Source organism: Meleagris gallopavo, chromosome 7 (genome assembly GCF_905368555.1).
Source record: "Meleagris gallopavo chromosome 7, MGAL_WU_HG_1.1, whole genome shotgun sequence".
Lineage (NCBI taxonomy): Eukaryota > Metazoa > Chordata > Aves > Galliformes > Phasianidae > Meleagris > Meleagris gallopavo.
Genome location: NC_139410.1, coordinates 9,284,789 through 9,306,639, shown reverse-complemented (window position 1 = coordinate 9,306,639; position 21,851 = coordinate 9,284,789). Strand labels below are relative to the sequence as shown.

The 21,851-nt window shown below is 39.0% G+C and overlaps 1 protein-coding gene across 5 annotated transcripts in view; it reads left to right on the top strand.

Annotated features, from left to right (window-relative positions):
• HECW2 (HECT, C2 and WW domain containing E3 ubiquitin protein ligase 2) overlaps positions 1-21,851 on the top strand; it is a 149,950-nt gene that overhangs the window by 68,169 nt on the left and 59,930 nt on the right. For 4 of the 5 annotated variants that reach the window (XM_085227670.1, XM_085227671.1, XM_085227673.1 and 1 more), the window contains 2 exons: positions 7,160-7,267; positions 20,166-20,260. In XM_085227670.1, the coding sequence (XP_085083796.1) occupies positions 7,160-7,267; positions 20,166-20,260 (203 nt within the window). Of the gene's footprint in view, positions 1-7,159; positions 7,268-16,784; positions 16,924-20,165; positions 20,261-21,851 lie in introns of those variants that run through there. The other variant, XM_085227674.1, reaches the window with a different exon arrangement.

Genomic DNA, 21,851 nt, shown 5'->3' with positions numbered 1-21,851 from the left:
CCGGATGGGAGTGGCTACAAATAGCTTTGCTGGAAGGACATAATACTTGATGCATTCTAACATTGGCTATTTGAACCCAGATAAACCCTTGATTAAAGGGGAAGATGCAGACAGTTGCATATAACTGCTAGAAACTGCCTGGGAGTTTGCAGCTATTCTTCTGAAATCCTCTCCTTAAAATGACGGAGGAGGAAGAGAGAGCAGAGGAGCAGCCTGAGAAGCAGTGACTGTGCAGCAGTGTTAATGCAGAGCTGAAGTGTCCAGAACTGAGCTGCACAACCTGGCTCCAAAAGGCATATTCTGTAGAAAATATTGTTTGGTGATTGGGAACGAGTGCAGCTTTTAGGATCCACTGATTTTTTTTTAATTCTCCCATTTGTTAATTGGATTCATATGGAGGAATGCAGTTTAGGATCCTCAGATACCCTTTTGGGACTGCCAGGTAAGGCTAGAAGGTGCTTCAAAGTATTGATCTAATTTCATCATTGTGTTGCATATACTAGCGCTGTCTTCTCTGAAAAATCCTCTGGTTCCTGTAGAAAGCCTGTGAGTTGTTCACTGTCTGACACTGAGACTTAAATGAATATTGCAGACTAAAAGCTGTATACATTGAGTTAACATTCGGTCATGGAACAGTAACTGTATTTTAAACGGGTTGCTAAAATATGATTTATTCTAATAATGGTTTGCAGCAAACACTCTGCTTGCAAGTGCTAATTTGCTTACTGACTTTTCAGAAAAGGAGTGAGAGCTCAGGTGATACAAACTTTTCTTCTTCTTTAAATGTGTCCATTAAAATTAAAATAATTAGAGAGTGCCAAAGTGAAAATATTGCACAAAATCTAATGTTACAACCTTGTACTCAGTCAGTTGCTTAAGATAGACAGTACTCTCTGTTATAGCATTGTTAGCTTTACATTTTTTTGACTGTCTGTTTTACTGCTTGCTCACATGTGGAACCACTTGCTCACAACAAAAAGTGGAGTGCACTTACTGGCACCAGAGTTGAGATTTTGGAAGTCATGCAGTAACATGCATCTAAATCAGGCTTCTGTTTTACACAGAAAGTGCCATCATAGAAATGTCCTGATGCTTGGCTTGAAATTCAGTTCAGAATTATTCTCCAGTGCAGGTTAACTACAATCCTGTTACTTTTAAAGACTGAGAAAAATGATATAGTAAAATAGCTAATGGCTGATAATTTAAAACAGCATGTTTAAGAGAGAAACTGGTATCAGTGAATCTCAGCTTAAGACAAAACTATACTTAGTTTTTCTATCCACAAGCTTTCTAGCTTCTATAATGGACATGGTAAGAGAATATCTGGCAAGAGGAATAACGTTTAGAATGATGCTCTTATAAGTATCAGTAGGCTGAATGTACACACACACCCTTGCTAACTCATCATTTTCAGTGTCCAAGAATGTATTAAAATTAACCTGAAATGCTAAGGGGTCAAATTTTGACAATCAGAACTTAATTTTTAAAATTAAGAATATATAATACAAGCACTTGAAAGGTTTTACATAAAATATCTTCCATAAAGGCATAAAAAAACAAAGCTTAGGAGGTAAATGCCAAATAAGATTTCCACAGAATTATGTGGGGATACAATAGTGTTACCAAAATGGTTGATCTCTTCTGAGCTGAGCTGCATGGATTTCAAGAGCAATGAATTAGAAGACTTATATACAATATTGAAATATAAAAAATCTAAAATTGTATGTAATTAAATCCTCTCATGATATTCAGAATTTCTTTAGAATTTCCTTCTCTTTGAGCTCTGCATTAAAGCATCTGTAAGTATCACAGAATTACAGAATCACAGGGGTTGGAAGGGGCCTTGAGATCGAGTCCAACTCGCTGCTAAAGCAGGTGCCATACAATAGATTACAGGGGTAGGTGTCCAGCTGGATCTTGAGTAACTCTATAGGAGGACACTCTGCAACCTCTCTGGGCAGCCTGTTTCAGTTATCCATCAGCCTTACCGTGAAGAAATTATTCTACATGTTAGTATGGAACTTCCTATATTCAAGTTTTAGGCCATTAGTCCTTGTCCTATCTCTACACTGCCAACAAGAGCCTGGTCTCATCCATTTGCCTTCCATCTCTGTTTAGATACTTATAAACATTTACCAGATCTTTTCTCAGTCTTCTTTTCCCCAGACTGAACAGACCTAGGTTACTCATACAGGAGATGCTGCAGGCCTTTAATTACCTTTGTTACCCTCTGCTGGACTCCTTCTAGGAGATACCGGTCTTTTTTGAACTGGGAGCCCAGAACTGGATCCGTTAGTCTAAATATGGCCTCAGCAGGGCAGAATAGAGGGGGAGAATTACTCCCCTTGACATGCTGACCATACTTTTTTAATGCACCCCAGGTCACCATTAGTCTTGTTGGCACACTGCTAGCTTATGGCCAACCAGTTGTCTATCAGGACCCCCAGGTCCTTCTCTGCAGAGCTCCTCTCCAGTGGATTATCCCCTCATCTGTACAGATGCATGAGGTTGTTAAAGTATGTTGCAGAGACCAAAAGATCACTGTAGGGAACAATTTTTTTTTTTTTTTTCCTATGTGATAAATGCAAGATACTTCCACAGTAGAAGTTTGTTAATTCCATGATTTTTTTTTTTATTTTTATTTTTTTATTTTTTATTTTTTTGTGAAGAATAAAAATCCTCTGTTTTTATGGAGACAAGCCTTTTATCTGCTCCACTAGTGGCTATATAAGCTGGAACCAGAAGTTTGCACCTGAGCAGTCTGTGCACTGGGCTGTCAGACTAGCTACAGTAACCATGAGTAGCAATTTTTGCTTTTTAAGTTGTTTTGTTTTCGAAGACTGCTATCTGTTTTATTTATTTGTTAGTTTGAACTATACAAAGTGTCACTCTGTGGTGATGTATTTCAGATACAAATCTTTTTTTAGACAGAAATGTGAAAAACCTTCTTCCTTACACAAAAATATCCAAAAATATCAGAAATGTAAACTCCACATGTAAGTCTCCTGGCTACTTATGTCAGATACTTTAGCAGGGCTTTCTGTGCTGTCTTGCATAACATTTGCATAGATAGACTGATGGAATGCAGGCTAAATGGGTGGGTAATGAGGTGAGCTGACATTTGGCTGAGCTGTTTTTAGACATCCTGGAAGATAGGACAGAGCAAATCCTCAGCAAGCTTGCAGATGGGACAAAACTGGCAAGAACTGCCAGTTCCTGATAAACTGATAAACCAGCTAGTTGTGCTGCCATTCAGGTGGACCTCAACAGGATGGAGAAATGAGTAAGCAAGAGGGTCATGACCAAGTCTTTCGACACCAGTGTGAAGCTGACTGCCTACAAAGCAGCTTTCAGAAAAAGACTTGGAGGTCCTTCTGAGCAAGTCAAACAGGAGCAAGAGATGCATCCTTGCAATGAAGGTGTCTGCTGACATCTGGGGCTGTGTTAGAAAGCATTAAGAGATGGGCCTAGCTGTCTGCTATACATGGGAGGGGCCACATGTCCTGTCATGAATGTACAGGATCTTCTTGTGGCTCTTACTGTTGCATTGAGTGGCATTTTGTTGTGCAAACACGTTATGTTAAAGTGATCCCTTCTTCTTTCATTGAGATGTTCAGTACTTGTATATAGCTTTGCACTTAATATAGCCTTACTGAATTGGGAATGTTACACGTACTGTTGGTACCTTATATATCTTAAGTGGTTTTGTAAAGATGGTGAATCCTGAAAGAGAAAACATTATTACTCTGAAAATTTTTACTGCACAGTGATTTCAAAGAGCACGAGGCAGTGTAGAGTCCACAAGAGATATTTATTATTATGACTCACTTTTCATTGCAGAGCGTCATAAATTTTCCCATTTACTAATTTTTACAAGGCTTGCAAGATGGTGGGAAATCAGATACTTTCTGTAATATTTTGTGTTTACAGAAGATAAAATGATGCTGTGGGTCTTCTATTGTTCTGTTTCTTTCAGAAGCGTAGATCAACTTGAAAAGATACCAGTGCAGAAGGACGATATTTTTTTTGCGTATTTCATGTTCTGGGAACAGATATTTATATCTACTCTCTGGCCCAGATTCTAGAACAGCAGCCAGTTTCACAAAAAGCAACAGTTACCAGCTAAAAGGGGACCAGAATGTCTTGGAGTTGAGGATCCCTGGGGAGTATACGTAGGTTTTCGAGAAGAAGAGTGATGAAGTAGTGGTAATTTTGGCATTCTGCTTTTTGTGCTCTCAAACACTTCTGTCTTCCCTCCAACTCCCCTCCACACACACATCTGAGTATTGCTGAGGCTTATCACAGCTGAACCTTTCTATTGCAGTGTTGATAGGCAAATTTCTGCACTATTGTCTGCTTCAGTGTTATCATGCTATTTGATTTCTTTTGCTGTTTGGTTCCTTTCTTTAAAATCCATGTACTGAGGCTTGAAGTTATTTTTCCGTATATGTAACAAAATAACAATTTTTCTCTCTATGTGAATAACTTCATGCGAGTAGAAAGAATCAGCTATTTCAGGAGAAAATCAAAGTTGTCCAAAATAAATTTGAGTAGATTTCTGTCAGGCAGAGACCTGTCAGCATTTTTCATCCATCCATCTCCACCACCTTCTGTTGCAATGGCAGTGTGCCTGTAGGCAGAGCATCAATGATTTAGTCTTCGTTACTGCAAAGGAGACTATTTCTGGATTGAAGAACTGAAAATTCAGACACTTCAAGTGTTGAATTGTATTAATTAAGTTGTTAGTAAATGTGCTGCCTTCTTATAACAATCAGCTCAGAATTTGATGGCCTTGCATGTTCTTCATGCAGGACCTTTTCTGAACTTCACTGATGTCCCTGTAAAGATTTCTGTTGACTTTAGTTACCGATTTAAAAGACCAGGAACAAATGCTGAAGTGTTGGAAGTCTTGCTATTAAGTGCTTATTACATGCCTTCAAACTTTCTGGATTTGTTAAAAAAAATATTCAAATACTTCTTTATTTACCTAGATGTACTGAGAACACTGAATAATTTAATACTACTTGTATTGGAAGTATCCTTGGAATTTTCTAAGAATCTGTAGTGAGGTGTAGTTTGTGTAGTGAACCAAAAGAGGCACTAATGGAAATATGCTAGACATTAAATTAGCACTCTTGGGAAGCATGAGATATGTCCATGGAAGAAAACAGTGGGACGTTGGGTTAGAAAGGCACATTCAAAAGAAGAAACAAACAAGAAAACCAACCCAGAAACAAGCAAACAAAACCTAATCAGCTCAACATCATATTGCTTGCTTACATACAGAGATCTTTGAGGCTCCTGAGATGCTTTACAGGCTGTATTTCTACAATTTCTTTATCTTTGAGAAAAATAAATATGTGGATAAGATGCAGCTTTCTTTGCTCTGATTTTTTTTTTTTTTTTTTTTTGCAGTAATGAAGATAAGCATGCGTGCTATAAGTTTTTATTGTCTGTGTGCTTGCCTTTATGATACGTGAAGTTTCTGTGCATGAAGTCCTTATGGGAAGTTAAACCTCATGGTATTAGATTTGTCTGACGATAGAGATTGTCTAGCTGCGCTCTGTGCTGGGTGGCCTCACCTCCTCACCGCCCAGCACAGTTTGGGTGCTGCAAAATAAGAAGGACTTGTAGCTATTAGAGAGCATCCAAAGGAGGGCTACAAAAGAGAAGGGTCTGAGGACAGGATGTGTGAGGAGCAGTTGAGATCCCTGGTTTGTTCAGCCCAGAGCAGAACAGGCTGAGGGCAGGCTCGTGGCAGCTGCAGCTCCTTACAGCAGCACTGAGCTCTGCTCTCTGGTGGCAGTGACGCGCGTGAGGGAATGGCATGGAGCTGCATCAGAGGTGGATCAGGTGGGGGTTAGGGAGGGGTTCTGCCCCAGAGTGTATTTTTAAGTTAAGAGTAACAAAGCTGTGTTCTTGATTATTCTTTCATAAACATTGTATGACTTTCTAAAGCACAGGTGACAGTTTTTTAGTTTTATTTATGTGGGACTTCTTTTCAAAGAAACTGGGCTTGATTGGATAAGAGCTTCCTGAACAGAGCTGCAATAGCCTTAAGTTTTTGGTGAAATCTTTTAAGATTGCAGAATGCATTCAAATTTGTGTAATAAAACAAATTTATTTATTTACTTTTTAAGAGTCAGGGTTATTAAGTGCCACTGAAGAAAGGAGGATCTTGTACTTGAGGCAGGACGTATATTTGTATGATTAAGAAGCGACTTCATAAATGCACTTTTAACATGTTATGATGCCTACTTCCAAAGAACTTCCTGTATGAAAGAAGTTGTATTTATGTCAGCTTTCTCTGGGTCATCCTAATCTTTGTGCCCTTCGAAAAGCTTCTCCCTCTGTGTTTCATTCAAACAGCATTCTGAGTTTCTGAACACAGGCTGGTAAGTAAAAACAAACCCGGTGACCTGTTTTTATTTCAGTTATGACAAAAATGTTTCTTAAGGAGGAGAAAATACTGATACTGCTGAACTGATCTTCAGAGACTTACTGTTTGCATCTCAGTTTTCCTCTTTGGAATTTATTTCTTTCATTAGTTTCACTCATTTGTATTTTTGGCTTATTAAGGATGCATTCTGCCTTTAGGACTTATGTTCACTAGTACATAATAATGCTGGCTGGGAAATTGAATATGCCATATTTTTTGGTATATGTATAAAAATATTTTCTCCAGATCTCAAAATGTAGGAATACTTCAAAAAGTTAAGCAAGTTCTGATACCTCAAGTTTCTGTTCTGTGCATCACTGCTAAGGAGCAAGTGCTAGATTTTCACAGCACAGAATGAGACCATCATATAAAATGGTGTTGCAACTCCATGATGAAGTAGCAATCAACTATACATTCCCATCAGCCTGTCTATTGAGGCGGAGAAGTTTTGGAATTTAATGCTTTATCTTGGCACTTCGCCTCTTAAAGGAAATTGTATATTGACTTTGACTCTTTGTACTGCTAAGTCTGCATAAAGTGATCTATCTACTGTAAGAGAAGTCATGTTTTGTTTGTTAGCTTAACCTTTTTTAGCTTAACCCCTCTCCCCTCCCCTCATGTGTCTGTGTTTCTGGACCTCTCAAACTAAACAAGAAAATAAAAAAACACCCTGCTTTTATAAATGCTACGTGACAATGTATATATTTTTTCCTCTTACAGATGAGAACTCTCCAGCCAATTTCTGGGATTCCAAGAATCGGGGAGTGACTGGCACTCAAAAAGGACAAATTGTATGGCGAATTGAACCTGGTCCCTATTTTATGGAATGTGAGTACCTACTTATCCAGTGGGCAAACATGCCAATTATGTCAAGGCAAACCTGCAGGATTGTACTTGATAGCCATTTTCAAACTCCAACAAACCTAAGGGATTGATCGTATTTCTCTAAGTAGTAGCATATTTTTCAGTGTGTTTGCTACACATCACAGAAAACTCATGAAAATATTGACTAAAAAAAATAGTTGACTTCTGAAGTGCATTTGTATTTTGGGGATTTTCTTGGACAGTGTACTTCAAGAGAACAAACAGGTGCCTTGTGCAATGTTATGTAGTATATAAACAGTGAAAGTCCCCTCCCAGGAATTTTAAAATTTCATCTGGACAAGACATTAATTGTAAATGGACATGAAGAAAAGGATAATATGGTGACAGTCTTTGCTCATATTTGTTAGTATTAATGTTAGATTTATTGCTGGGAATTGCCAGCCTTCTGTCCTGTTGCATTAGGATGTCTCAGCTGAAGTTTCATTATGCTGGGAAATTCACTGGGCGGTTTTGAAATATTGAGTCTTAGTGTGACTGAAATAAACAAACCTCCAGTAGAGTTCTGCAATAATTCTTGGTAGTCAAGGTTCAAATCAGAGTGCTAAGCCACTTCATTAGATTACCAGGACTCGCAGTAAGCTAAGCTGTTCTGTTATATGTTTTTTTATTTTTTTTTATTTTTTTATTTTTCTTGGCTTTTTAATGAAAAGTTATTTTACAATCTTAAGTATGTGATCCCCTTAAGAAATCGGATTCTTTAGTTCTAGAATGTTGTATATGAGCTTGTTGAAAACCCTGATAGGTGTAGCATCAAAGTGGCAATCAGTCCCAAAAGAGCTGTGAGTTGTTTATCACCTGTTTAGCCTCACAGTAATGTCTTACTTCATAAATTAGAATATATATATATATATATATATATATATATATACACCCACTCTCATAATTTACACTGTAGTGCTTCTAACTGTAAATCTTGGCAGAATTTTCTCTTCTCATTGACTGATACATAGCAATACATGTGTTTCTGAAGATGTTGGGCCTCGCCCCCTGTACTATAAATAATTATTAAAAGTTTTTATTTCTAGAAGCCATCAGTGAATCTTGCTGAGTTAAATCTATGCATCACACAACAAATATATTTTAACAAGAAAGAAAGAGCTTTAATTAAATATAATAGGATAAAATCAAAATAGGATTTTGCTACAGAAGAAAGTGGTTGAACTAAAGATGAAGATCAAGAAGATAATGAGGGTCAAAGAAAATGATTAACTTTCCTGGTGCCAAAGACAGTAGTCTGAAAGTAAATTAAAATTTATGTTAGAAGAGTTCCCTGCCTTTTTCTTCCTGTATGTAAGGTGCTCTAAAAGTAATGTCTCCTATTTATTTCCATGAAAACTGCAAGATACGAAGAACACAGTAACACTGTTTGATAGACCAAATTCTCAGCTACAAAACACTCCTTTTCAGCTTAGTCTCTGCCATGAGCTATGCGTTTTCACCTGCAATGAACAAGTGCCTGCATGCCATGGTCATAAAAATCTGTGCCAGTGGAGGTGACTCTCTGTGAAGCTCACCACCCAGTGCCTCACTGTGCTCACTGGTCTCCATAAAAGTTGAGCAAGTGTTGATGAATGTCAATGGGTGCCATTTTTTTTTTTTTACATGGAGGCATTCACTGACACGCCATTGCTCCGTTTGCACTTCCATTCAGATGCTATTCAGACTGCCCCTGTGCTGCCGTCTGTAGCACAGCAACAAAATGTAACAGAATATTGGTGGGCAGGTTCAACCTCTACTGTCATACCACCACCATCTGCCTCTGATGTCATGGGCCAACATAATAAAATAGGAGGCTTTACCTTTGGAGCAGCCCTTGTACATACGCAGTATCAATATTTTTGTCAATGCCAGCAGTTTGGCTTCAGGCATGTTTGTTTGTATCTTAAAGCTGGTTGTGTGTTGCTCTTTAATAGGTGAGTCTCATGAACAATGTTTTTAGTTCTTGTGAGTAACCTAGAACTAGCAGTATTGAGTTAGCTGCAGCACACTTTGCAAACAACTGATACAAAGAGTGCAGGAGTGCAGATTTTGTGTTCCTTGATCATGGCTAACTTTACTAATTGAGATATTAGCTGCCATACTTTGAAGAAAAGGCAAGCGATTATGCAGCAGCTGAGAACTTTAGAAAGGAATGTTTGTGAGCATATGTTGCTACAGCACGTAGTGTGACACATAAATGTTATACCAGTGTTACTTGTGCTTCTAGTGAGAAGTCAAAAATTGCACTGATGTGCTGAACTAAATTTCTAATTCCATTTTTCAAACCAGAGGGCTCCACAGATGTGCAACACTTTGCTCAGCATCATCTTCTTTTAGTTTCTTGTGGGAGAAGCATCTCTGCTGCAATTATATGTAGCCATTCTTTTTCTATTATGTTTTTTTCCTCCTCAGATCACTAAATCATAGCCCAGGCAGTTACAGTAGGTTGTTGCATAGTTCAGGTACAGCCACAGTGGAGTTGCCACTGTTGTGCAGCTCCAGATGAGTGCTGGAATAACAGTGCTATTTGGGATAATACTGTGCTCTTTAAGCAGTGATGATCCCCAGCCTGTGCCAGCTGTGGACATGAATATAGCTCCTCTCTTAGTCTCTAACCCACCATAGTGCTGATATAACTTGTGCTCTGTATAGCACTGTCATAGCAACAGAGGGAGGCCAATGGAGTAGCTAATATTCGCACTAACAATGCTCCTGATTATTGGAGTTAAGGTACCTCTTATCCATTAATCTGCCATTATTATCCAAATTTTAGAAATAACTTTTCAGGAATATTGTTTCCAAGAGGCAAAATATATCAGAAACAGGAATTTGTGTTTGTCATATTTACTCCTCTCAGTAATGACATAGAGCAGAACATTAGCAGTTCAACAGTGCTTCACTAGGAATGCAGGGAACAGCTGGAAGTACAATCCCAGATTCAGCAACAATGTCTGTGGGAAAAGGAGGGACAATTATGCGGACAGATTAAACTAAACTGAGTGGGAGACCAATCACAGCATTGAAATGCTGGTTGGAAAGGACCTCTGAAGGTCTGTGTTCAAATCTTCTGCCCAAAGTGGGGGCAGCCATCAACACATCACCTGTGGTCAGCTGTGGTTTTTGAAGCACAGCCTTGAAAACCTTCAAGGACATGTATTTCATACATACTTTAGGATGCTTCTATTTTTTTTTTCCCCAGTTAAAAAAGACATTTGCTGACCTCCAGTTTGAATCTCTGAAGCTTATATTTAGGGCCATTGCACCTTTTAAGATCTAATAGAACTGGAAGGAGTTTGAGTTCACAATCTGCGTAACTACATCTCAGAGTGCACTTAGATCTTGCCTTAACTTCTTCTTCACCAGAGTTAAGAAAGCCAGATCCTTCAGAGCCTTCTCATTGGTCATTTGTTCTCAACTTAAGCCATCTTTTCAGCCCTTTGGTGTCCCCTCTCTGTTTTCTCCATGCTCTTGAGCTTGAGGGTCTCAAAACTAAGCATAGTATTTTGGGCATGTCCTTACCAGCACCAAGCTGATGAGGATAATAACTTCCATCTGTCTGCTGGCCACGCACATCCTAACCCAGCCTGTTATCTGGTTTGCTGTACTTGCAATGAGGTCACTTGCTGACTTGTATTCAAATAGATGTCCATCCTGGCCTGAAATGGTCTGTATTTTTAGCAAGAAAAGTGACTGAACTGAAGTTACTAGGTTCTGAGATCAATCAGTATGGATATGATCTCAGAGAATTTGGTTGCATTTTTCCTCAGCAGTGTAGGAACTCAAGGACATTGCCTATCTTACCCATAATGTAAGATCTCTGCAGGGCGAAGTGCAAAGGATGGCAGCCTCACTAACAAGGCATATCCAATTAAACTGTATGTAGTAGGAGTATTTCCATTTTAATTGCATTAATGTTAATCTGTGTGAGTCAGCTGGATTGTACCTTAGACTCTCTGAAATGCTCAGATTTGTACCTTGTAGGAAAAGCATCTTTCATCTTGATTTAGGAAGCTCTTTTTCTATGGGGATCATTTTAAACTTCTTAATAGTTTCACTGAAGTCTGGAATTTTTGCTTATGTTTAAAGTTAAGCCTTGTTCAAGCTTTTGTCCTGAATTTTATGTTGTTATGTATCTGCAGTCCTCTAACTCAGTTTTTCAGTCATTTGGTTTATTCCTCTCCCCATGGATTTGGTATCTCCTACTTCCCAAGCAAATAACTTGTAAACGCATTGCTTGCTATCTCTTCTATTCAAATCAGACAGCCCACAGAAAGGAGGGCGGGGAGGATCTCATCATTTTCATACTAAAAACAGGCATTAATTCCCCCTGAAGCACCCTAAATTAGCCAAGCAAGGATGATCAAAGAAAGCTCTTACAAACTTTAGACAAAAAGTGACACAAAAAAATCCACAGACTCTATGCAGAGGAGAGAATCAAAGGAATCAACATTTGAAATAATTAGATGAAGTTAATATATTCCTGAAATGCAAGCAGCCTCTGAGGGGAATGATTGAGGAGTGGGGAAGGAAAAGAGTATGCAAAAAGGAAGGAAAATAAGGTCCAAGTCCAGCTCACCAATCAAAAGCAGCTGGTGTCCTTAAGCTGTCACCTCTAGAGAAAGTGACTGGCTCTGGACTGCAGAGCAGGCCTCTCTTTCTCTTACCTGGGAATAGAGCAAAAGTGCACTGTGAGCATGAAAAGGATCTCTTTTGCTTTAGAGGCTTGACAAGGTGAATCCGAGTATCAGTGTGCCTGAGATGCTGTTTCCTTTATATAATAGATGTGACTTAAAAACTTTTTGCTTTGAGGTTTGCTTAAATGTGGGGAGGGAAAACAATGACTCACTAGATTGCTGCCTCAAGTTGTTTGCTGTATCAACTACAGAAGGATTGCTAGACATGACCACAGCTCTGCAAACAGTTTTCTTCCTTCTCCTGAAAAATGAAAGGGCAAGTTCAAGGTGTGTTACTATGAATTGGTAGCAATAGTGGGAATGTGCAACACAGCTTGGCTTCATCCTTCCGTGTTTGGTATGGTCATCTGATATTTATCATGTCTGTTATTGTCTAGTGCAGAGGAGGCTGCAGTTGCTCCACGAGTGCTGATAACGTGATGGAGTTATTCTGGAATGGAAGTGATGGCATTCCTTATAGAGAACAGAGCTAGCAGAAAGAGTGAAATGACTTGTGGGGAAAACCTTGGTGATAGAAAAAACATTTGAAAGGAGGCTTGAGTTTTCTGCAGAATAGCTGATACAAGCTGCTGCAAGCTGTTGCTCATTTAGAAACTGCAGCTTCAAAATCTGAGCAATAAGGACTGGTTGTATTGGAAGTGCTGCAGGAGGGGGATTCAGTATAGTAAAGTCACTGCCAGGCAACAAGTAACTCCAGTGCTTATGAATCTCCACAAGTGCAGAGTTCCTAGGAGTTAAAAGCTGCAGATGTCCTAGTAGGTAAAATAGGCCAGGACTTATTTTCAGTTTCTGGGAGCAAGGGGCACAGTATGACTTGTGCCCACACAGCCCCGGCACCTGGGACAGAAGTGTCAGAGGTGCTTGATGACTGTTGTGTGCTATGGTTGGTTTTCTGCTGGTATTTTAATTCATACCATAATCCTGCTCAGTTTATAGTATGGGTATGGGCTAAGAGCCTCCTGTAAGTCTGGGTTTACTGGATTGAACTGTGGAGTAATACTGACTTACATTTGTCAGTTAAAGCTGAGGTCTCGTGTATTAATTTAGAGTATCCACAAGAAACACCTTCACCTACTTTACTTGCAGCGTAATGTGTTTGTTGTTATTTATAGCATTTGATGTCATAGTCATTACTGTGAGTAGAAATAAGCATATCGATATGCTTATATTTTCTTCACATCTTGAACAATAACTCATAGTGGCAGCTGTTGGGTTTTATCCACATGCTGCCGGTCTCATCACATCAATCATTTCCAGATCACTCTTGGGATGTTTGTGGTTAAATCCCTTCTGGTGCCACACTGCAATGCTCAGATGTGGTAACTGCACAGACTGTTTCTATTTTGTCCTTAAAATCTCAGTTTTGTGGCATGACTCTGAGATATACTCAGAAAGTGTGCTGGTAATATGTGTGTTTGCATTACACTGATATCAGGATACAACTGAAGCTTTATATAGAGTATATGTATTCAGTCCTGTATTCAGTCCTTATTTCAATGAAACTGTAAGTTTTATAAAAATGGGGAATGGAGACTGAAACTTGATGTAATTTGCAGTTAGCAGAGTGAACTCCCAGCCCTCTTTTTTTATTTAAAAATACTAAGGGAGACTGAAACAAACCAAATGGCTGGAAGTGTGGATCTGCCTGGGGGTAGCAAGGCCATACAGAGGGATCTGGACAGGCTGGACAGCTGGGCTGAAGCCAACGGGATGAGGTTCAACAAGACCAAATGCCGGGTCCTGCACTTCGGCTACAACAACCCCAGGTGATGCTACAGGCTTGGGGCGGTGTGGCTGGAGGACTGCGTAGAGGAAATGGACCTGGGGGTATTGATTGATGCTCGGCTGAACATGAGCTGACAGTGTGCCCAGGTGGCCAAGAAGGCCAATGGCATCCTGGCTTGCATCAGAAACAATGTTGCCAGCAGGAGCAGAGAGGTGATTGTTCCCCTGTACTCAGCAGTAGTGAGGCCGCACCTTGAGTACTGTGTCCAGTTTTGGGCCCCTCATTGCAAGAAAGACATTGAGGCCCTAGAACGTGTTCAAAGGAGGGCAACAAAGCTGGTGAGGGGTCTGGAACACAGGCCATATGAGGAGAGGCTGAAGGAGCTGGGAATGTTCAGCCTGGAGAAGAGGAGGCTCAGGGGAGACCTCATTGCTCTCTATAACTTCCTGAAGGGAGGCTGTAGTGAGCTGGGGGTCGGCCTCTTCTCTCGTGTCATTAGTGATAGGACCAGAGGGAATGGTTTCAAGCTACGGCAGGGGAGATTCAAGCTGGACATTAGGAAGTATTACTTCTCAGAAACGGTGGTCAGGCACTGGAATGGACTGCCCAGGGAGGTGGTGGAGTCACCGACCCTGGGGGTGTTCAAGGAAAGACTGGATGTTGTGTTGAGGGACATGGTTTAGTGGGAGTTATTGGTAATAGGTGAACGGTTGGACTGGATGATCTTTTAGGTCTTTTCCAACCTTGGTGATTCTATGATTCTATGAAGTGAGCTTTGTAATTGAACTTGATGTACTTTCAGTTTTTAAAGGTGTTTTAGTGAAGAGTTGTTACTATCTGGCAGAGATAGGAGCACAGTTCCATATTCTGACCAAAACGTTGGTCAGTGTTAATGAGTATTCTATCAAAATAAATCATTTATTTTACCCAGTATACATATTTTGAGCATTCAATTTAACTTGTAAAGGTCATATTTTTCTGATGTGGAGGCCTGGATCTGGTGGCACTGTGTAACCAGTTCCCTCTCAGTAGTCTGACTGGGCTGTTTCTCATGGTTATTGTTGCAGCCCTATTTATAAGCCTTTCCACCAAGTTAGAAATACTTTTAATTATACTTCTGTAATTTATATCTGTTGTTTCCTAGCAGTTATTTTTGAATGTAACAATTGAAATAGGATCATCTCTTGTGTTTTTTTGCAATTTATGACAAGCCTTGTTAGCTTGCTTAAGCACATAATACACGAAGTGTTTTATTATAAAGGTTAGATTATAATTAAACACTTGGCCAAAGTGGAATGTAATATTCAGTGCTCATGGCTGTAAGTAAGTGTCTCAGAGTTGCAGGAAAGTGAGTGCGGGTGGCAGGCCAGGTCCATAGGCTATTACTTCAGCAGATCTTGCTTTGTAGCTACCTTTGAAGCAGCATAAGTGGATAGAGACCAGAGGACAGAAATCTGATACTGATACTCATACTAGTTTAGCTAAAAAGCTCTCTGTGGTTCTGTTTCGGTCAGTTTTGAGGCTTTTTTTCATTCCTTCTGTAAAATAATCTGATGTATGTGCTGATGGAAACAGCAGGTACCAGGAGGCAGCCTATTTCTGCACATGTTCTGCTGCTTGCTCTCCTGTTTACTGTCAGTAGTAGTCAAAAAGGTTCTTGCTTAAAATGATGCAGAGGAAAGAATATGTAGTATTAGATCAAGAAGTTTGTGTTCACTGCAGTCACGCTAATGAAAATAAATTCAACTGACAGGATGTGTGAAACACTTCTAAATTTCTACACTTTTAACACTTTTAAATTCCTACAGTTGTCCATTGGGTGGATGTGTTCAGCTGGGAAAAAAAATAAGGTTTAACTCAGTGCTTTTTCCCTGACTTAGCTCTCCCTTTATGCATTTGTAAAGGCTGAATATGATTGGCTCAATTTGTTCCAGAGCCAGAATTTTCTTAAATGTTTTGGAAAATGTTTCCGTGCTTTTTGGGGAAATTCTCCCAATTCTTATTGAGTGTTTGAGGGTATGTACTCGAATCTACAGAGAGGCATGGATTCAGGCATGTGATTCTTGTATTGAGCTGCCTTGTCCGGGAGCTGGGCAGCTTCTGTGCAGTTGGCAGGGAGCATCAGACTGCTGCAACCCTGTGAGGATTTGCCTTAGCCTTCAGAGGTGTGTCTGCCATCCCATCTCAGTGGAGTGTGTGATGACCTCAGCTCTGGTACAGAAGTTTCAGTTAGGTAGGGGTTATCCTACCTAAAGACCCAGGGTATTATTTTGGGTGATGGCATGGGGCACAGGGTATGTTTCCAACCATCTGGCAGTTGCTTCCACCATTGTAAGCACATGACATTTGCTGTGGTGAGTTTGTGGGAGTGTGATATAACCCACCTGCCAGGCCTCCCTGTAATTATATTTCGGCTACCATCCTCTATACCAAAGAGGTTTTAACTGCTTGGCTTGCTTAATTACAGCATGTTTCACATTCATGGATAACTGATGTGGTAGTGTCTATAGTCAAGTCCACCTCTTGATCCTGAACAAACGCTTCTCTAAGTGAGTATTTTTACTTTCCTGAATTATTGGTCTCCTAGAAATAATGTGTTCTTCTAGAATTACACTTGCGTTTATGTACTCCAAATTCCTGTATTCCGTGTATCTTTTTATCCTAAAGCATTTTTTTGTTAGGCAAAGATAAAGGCCAAAAACATACAGATAAAGCAAGGGGCTTTGGAGGATTACTCATGTTTTAAAGGTAAACTATTACTTGGTATAAACCGATTTCTGTATTATTGAAGAGACAAGAGTGCATGGTCTGTAGAGGGAAGCATAGTATTATAATTTCATGCAGGAGTTCTTTTGAAATGCAAATATCACTGTTTGAGTCCCAGAAACCTTTGTTTATTCCAGAATTTTTATATAATGGATCTGAGCTATAAAACTATGGTTATAGAAGATAACAACTATTGACTTTAAAAGAAGAGGATTACAGTCTTATGGAGTGTTCAGATTAATTAACACATACCACTACTTACATGACTGCTTGCGATTCTTTCAAACACTCACAGATACCCCAATTTCACTCTGTCCTATTTTTAAATGAAGAGGAAATGTCTGGTGGCTGTAGGAATTCCTTGCGGTCTGTGTGATGTCTGGAGAAACGTCAGAGACAATGGGACGTGTGTGGCAGCAAGAACACACTGCTAGGTACAGTCACTTTTTTCATGGATGAAAATACTATTTGTTCTGTGAGGCTGCAGATTTCTTGAATCAAGCACACAGCTGACAGTACATGGTCAGGTATAGGCATCTTCTCTTTGCTGAGTTTACTTCTGCTACCTTTTTCAGTACAGAACTCAAACACGGCAAGCTGATGAGCATGTTGGGGAAAGAAGTGGGAAAGAAAATAAATAAAAGAGCAAATTTTCAACTTAAAGGAAACATTTCCAAACGAATTGGCAGAATGAATGAAGGAAAGTAGAAAAACTCTGTAAATGATGTATGCTATTGTGCCCTTTATACTATGGAACAGTTGAGAGGAAGCCTCAATATTAGTATGCATTGAACTCAGCTTTCTCGATATTGAAGTCACATTTGCAGAAATATACTGTTTTGGAGGAGCTCTTTATATTCATAGGGACTTATTTGTACACAATAGGTTGATGTATATTCTGTTAGGAGCAGGCACAGACATCTATTTTTAATGTATCTGGAGCACAGGAATCCATTTGACATGAAGAACAAATATTCCAGTCACAGTTTTTCTTCTAACACAATAGAGAAAATGTCAAAGAGCAAGATCCTAAGCTGTTCTGAATTGGCACAATCCCTCTGAGATTTCTTTCTGTGTTATGTATTAATAGTAGTTTTAAAAATTATTAGATATGAAGAAAAATCTGCTTAGCTGTCTCTGGTCCTGTGAGGGAATTGTGTTCTTTCTATGTGCAAGAAAAGATTTTGCAAACTTTTATTCACTTTAGCAATGTCTGTATGCATGTTCCAGATGGCCGATTTTTCAATTTCATGCTGAATTTCAAACACAACTTCTCCTATGTTAATCCTGTTGACACAGTGCTGACAGCACTTCTGCATTTCCTATGTGTAGAGCTGTATAAAGCCCAAACCATAGCAATGCTGCTTCTCCTGGCGAGTGAGAGAAGTCTCCAGATGTTGTATGTTTAAGTGCTCTGCTTTTTCTAATCATTACAAGCAATTAGGCCTACAGGCTTTTTTTTTTTTTTAATTTCATTGGTATGGAAGAAATTGTTCGTTCTGTATATTGAATTGTTTTCTTCTACTACCAGCCGCATATACATATTGGACAGTACTGTATGATTATATAGAGTGTGACTCTGAAAGAAAGAAATCTAAGTATCCAGAGCTTGCAGGGCTACATTTCAGCCTTTAGGGGTATGTACATGCCAGTGTAATGAGAATCTATAACAGACATCTGTCCATATTATGGCTATCTGCAGATAGAAGCAGTAGCTGATAGCCTTTCCACTGCTGGGTTATTTTCCGAAGTGATGAACTGAGAGAAGGTAGTTGCACAGTCATTGGCAGCAGACTGAGGAAACTTCATCTCCAGAAAACCTCTGCAGATAAAGTTTGGGTCTCAATAAAGCTGAGCTTTGGAGTTGGAAAGCACCTGTGCAAGTTAGCAGCACTTGTGCTGAAACTCCAATTATATATGAGCTGGAAATCCTTGTGTGCCCATTTGGATGTAAACATTCTTCACAGGTCAGTAGAATTTCTGAGTATAGGAAGAGCCTACACATCTTGACTTACAATTTCTTGGCCTTATAGGCCTTTATAGGTGTTTAGAAGTTCTGCTTGTGTTTTGAATTTTACTGTGATGTTTATAGTAAGAAGAGCAGACTAGATGATGGTGTTTTGACAGTGTGGGTGAACTCAGCTATGAGGAGGGAGGAATCAGCAGCCCTCCACCAACTCAGTCCTCACTGAGCTGGGAGACACGCCGCTTGCCTTTGAAGGCCAGCTTGGAGGTGCATCCACTGTACTAGAAGGAAGAGTGTAAATGAATGCTGAGCTATAACTGCAGCAAATTAGAAAATAAAAATCCTTTTGGGTTGAAAAGACTTGTAGAATGGATTTTAATCCTTTTGAGCAGGGATAAATGGACCTTTTATCTTGCAGTGACAAAGAACCTCATTCCTCAAGGAATCATGCTGTATGTCTCAAAACTTTTTTTCAATACACACAGTTTCGTATTTTAAGGCTACTATCGTACTGTTAAACTAAGTCAGAGAAGTTGAAGTGCCAAGGTTGCTGTAATTTGTACTTGCCTGTGGCCATTTCTGTCTGGCTGTGGTCATTTCTGTACCTCTGGGTAAACATTCATCAACCTTCTACAGAAGAGTTGTCCCAGCAGAGAAGGAAAGCGGGGAGATTGTTCCAGACAGGAAAGGTCTTACAGGATCAAGGGCAGCTGTTCCACTGTGTTGAAAGAATGCAGACAAACAACAGTGGAGAGGTCAGGCTTCAGTGAAACATAATACTTTTTTGTTTGCTGCAAAAACAGTTTAGCAAAACTTTATTCAGTGGACATGGTGAAACTCTCATCTTTTCTGTGTTCCAATATGAAGTGCTTCCAGCTTCCTTCAGATGTATATCACGAGACTTCTTCGAAAGTCTGACAGGAGTTGTGCTAGTAGCACTGTCTTCGTAAGCCTTTTCCACAACTGAGCATATTGAAATAGCCAGAAATATAACCTGTAGAATACACAAAGAGGAATTGACTAAATGCTCTAATTTCCTGCTAAAGTATTTCTGAAAACAGATCATTGAATGATGGATTCAGCTTACATAGAAAGAGCTTTCAAGAGCAAACTGAACAGTATGTTAATAGCTCTCCAAAATATAGTTGAAATTCAACTGCCAGAATGTCAGAATATTTGTAGGACTATCTCAACATCAACTTGTCAAGTAACCTGGACTAAAAACTCTAAGGTATTTTTTGGACATGTAAACAGAGGGAGCATCTGTCAAGCCCATGAGAATAATTCCCCTTGTTCAACTTTGGTGAGCCTCATGCTGAGTACTGTGAGTAGTTGTGGAATCCATAAGACAACATTCATTTTGAGAAATGAAGGAAGAGCAACAAAGAGCACAATAATGATCACAGGAGATGATCTAATCATTTATTTTCTCCTCTGTATCCTAAGAATCAACACAGAGGAAAAGCAGTTACCTTGCAGCAAATAGGGTTGTATTACAGTCCATGGAAATATATCCTGAATCTGTATCCTGATTCTCTGCAGGTTAAAAGAAGGCGTAGTTCATTTATAGTTATTGTGTGCTTCTACAGCAGATGTGACTCAGGCTGTGAACAGAAGTGAGCTATGACTCTATGTATGTGTTCCTTTCATTTTCTTTTGGCTAGTGTCAGTCACAAAGGATTTGATGTTTGTTGTTTTTTTCTTTTCCAGCTGAAATAAAGATCTGTTTTAAATACTACCATGGTGTTAGTGGAGCCCTCCGAGCTACTACTCCATGTATCACTGTGAAAAACCCTGCTGTGATGGTAAGTTTAGCCTATTTATTCATTGTATTTGTGCAAGATACTAACTGCCAGACAAACGTATCAGTGTAAGTTCTCTTGTTTCACTATTAAGAGTTTTTTTTTGCTGGGGGGTGGGGAAAAATATTGTTAGGCTGTAATCACCAAAATTAGGAAATACTTTTTTTGGTTTTGTATTTTTCTTTATTAATTTTTTCATTATAAAATAACGTTATAAATCACTGAAATAAACTGAAATCCTTTGTACTAACAATTTCATTTTGCTTGCTTTCAATTTTAGTGCTGCCAGTTTGATTTAACACAGTTGCACTGGTTATCTAATTCAAACTGAGTTCTTATCAGAAGTCTCTACTTCTTATTTGCTAATATTAAAAATCAAATTATTACTGAGATAACAATTATGAGTATTAAAATAGAGAAAGACTGTACGAAACTCTGCTTTTGAATTTTTTTTGAATGCTTTTGAATGATTGAATTTTCGGAGTTCTTGTATACCACCAAAATTTAGATGATTCTCTGACTTTCAAGATTAATTGTTGCCTTCTTACAATTTCATTATGAGACTTGTTTTGAAATACTAGATGTTTTAAAGTTGTCTTTTTAGTGATGTGAATACCTGTTGAAAGAAGAGCATTCCAAACTTGTATCCAGGTGCATTTGATTGAAGTAATTCATGTAATACACTTAATATTAAGTTGACAGAAATTTTCACAGTGCATTTGATTCATTGATTTTAGCTGCCAAATATTTAATATCATATCTGCCAGGATGTTGTCTAGACAATTACAGCACTGAAGATACTATACAGCACAATTTAATCAAGTTGATTGCTTTTAATTTGATGTTGCATTTTTTCAGCATTGCATATTATATACAGGTGAATCTTATAGTGATATAATATTGTATATACTATCATGAACTTTATATTCTCAGTCTCATTATACTGAATGTTTTTTATTTCTCTTAGAATTACTGACCTAGCTGATAGCACCACTTAATTGTTTTTCCTGGAGACATATGAACTCTTGATACTTTATAGAAGAAAGTGTGCATCTGAAAGTAGTGTAGCTTGTATCATTTCTGGATCTTGTCGTACAAGCCACCAGTATTTTTTCAAGACTCGTTATACAACAGGACATGTGAACGTCTGTCTTTGAGTATGTGGTTATTTACTTGGAATTTACCAAAGATCTGTCTTTCTGAGTCAGTAGTCAGTCCTGTGAGGTTAACTTGCTGTCACTATTGGTTCTGCAAGTGGTATAAGAGTTGAGGCATGCCCATTCCTTCTGTTTTTTTTTTAAGCTGTGGTAAGTTACCTGCTAACTCAGATCTTGCTAAATTTTCACATTGCATGATATGGTGGGAATTATGTTTCTGGTTTAATTCATATTAACGGCATATTAAGCCAGGAATGTCAGTCAGTCTTATTTTGGGATAAGCAGTTAATGTTGTGCTATGTTCACTTGAGCTAGTGAAAAATCAGGGTCTCCTCCAGATGGTCAGTCTGGTCAGACTGAGTTTAACCTGTTGCATTTGCGATGCCCTCACTATTTTACTACCAGCTATTGCTGCTGAAGTATTCTTATAAAGCCAT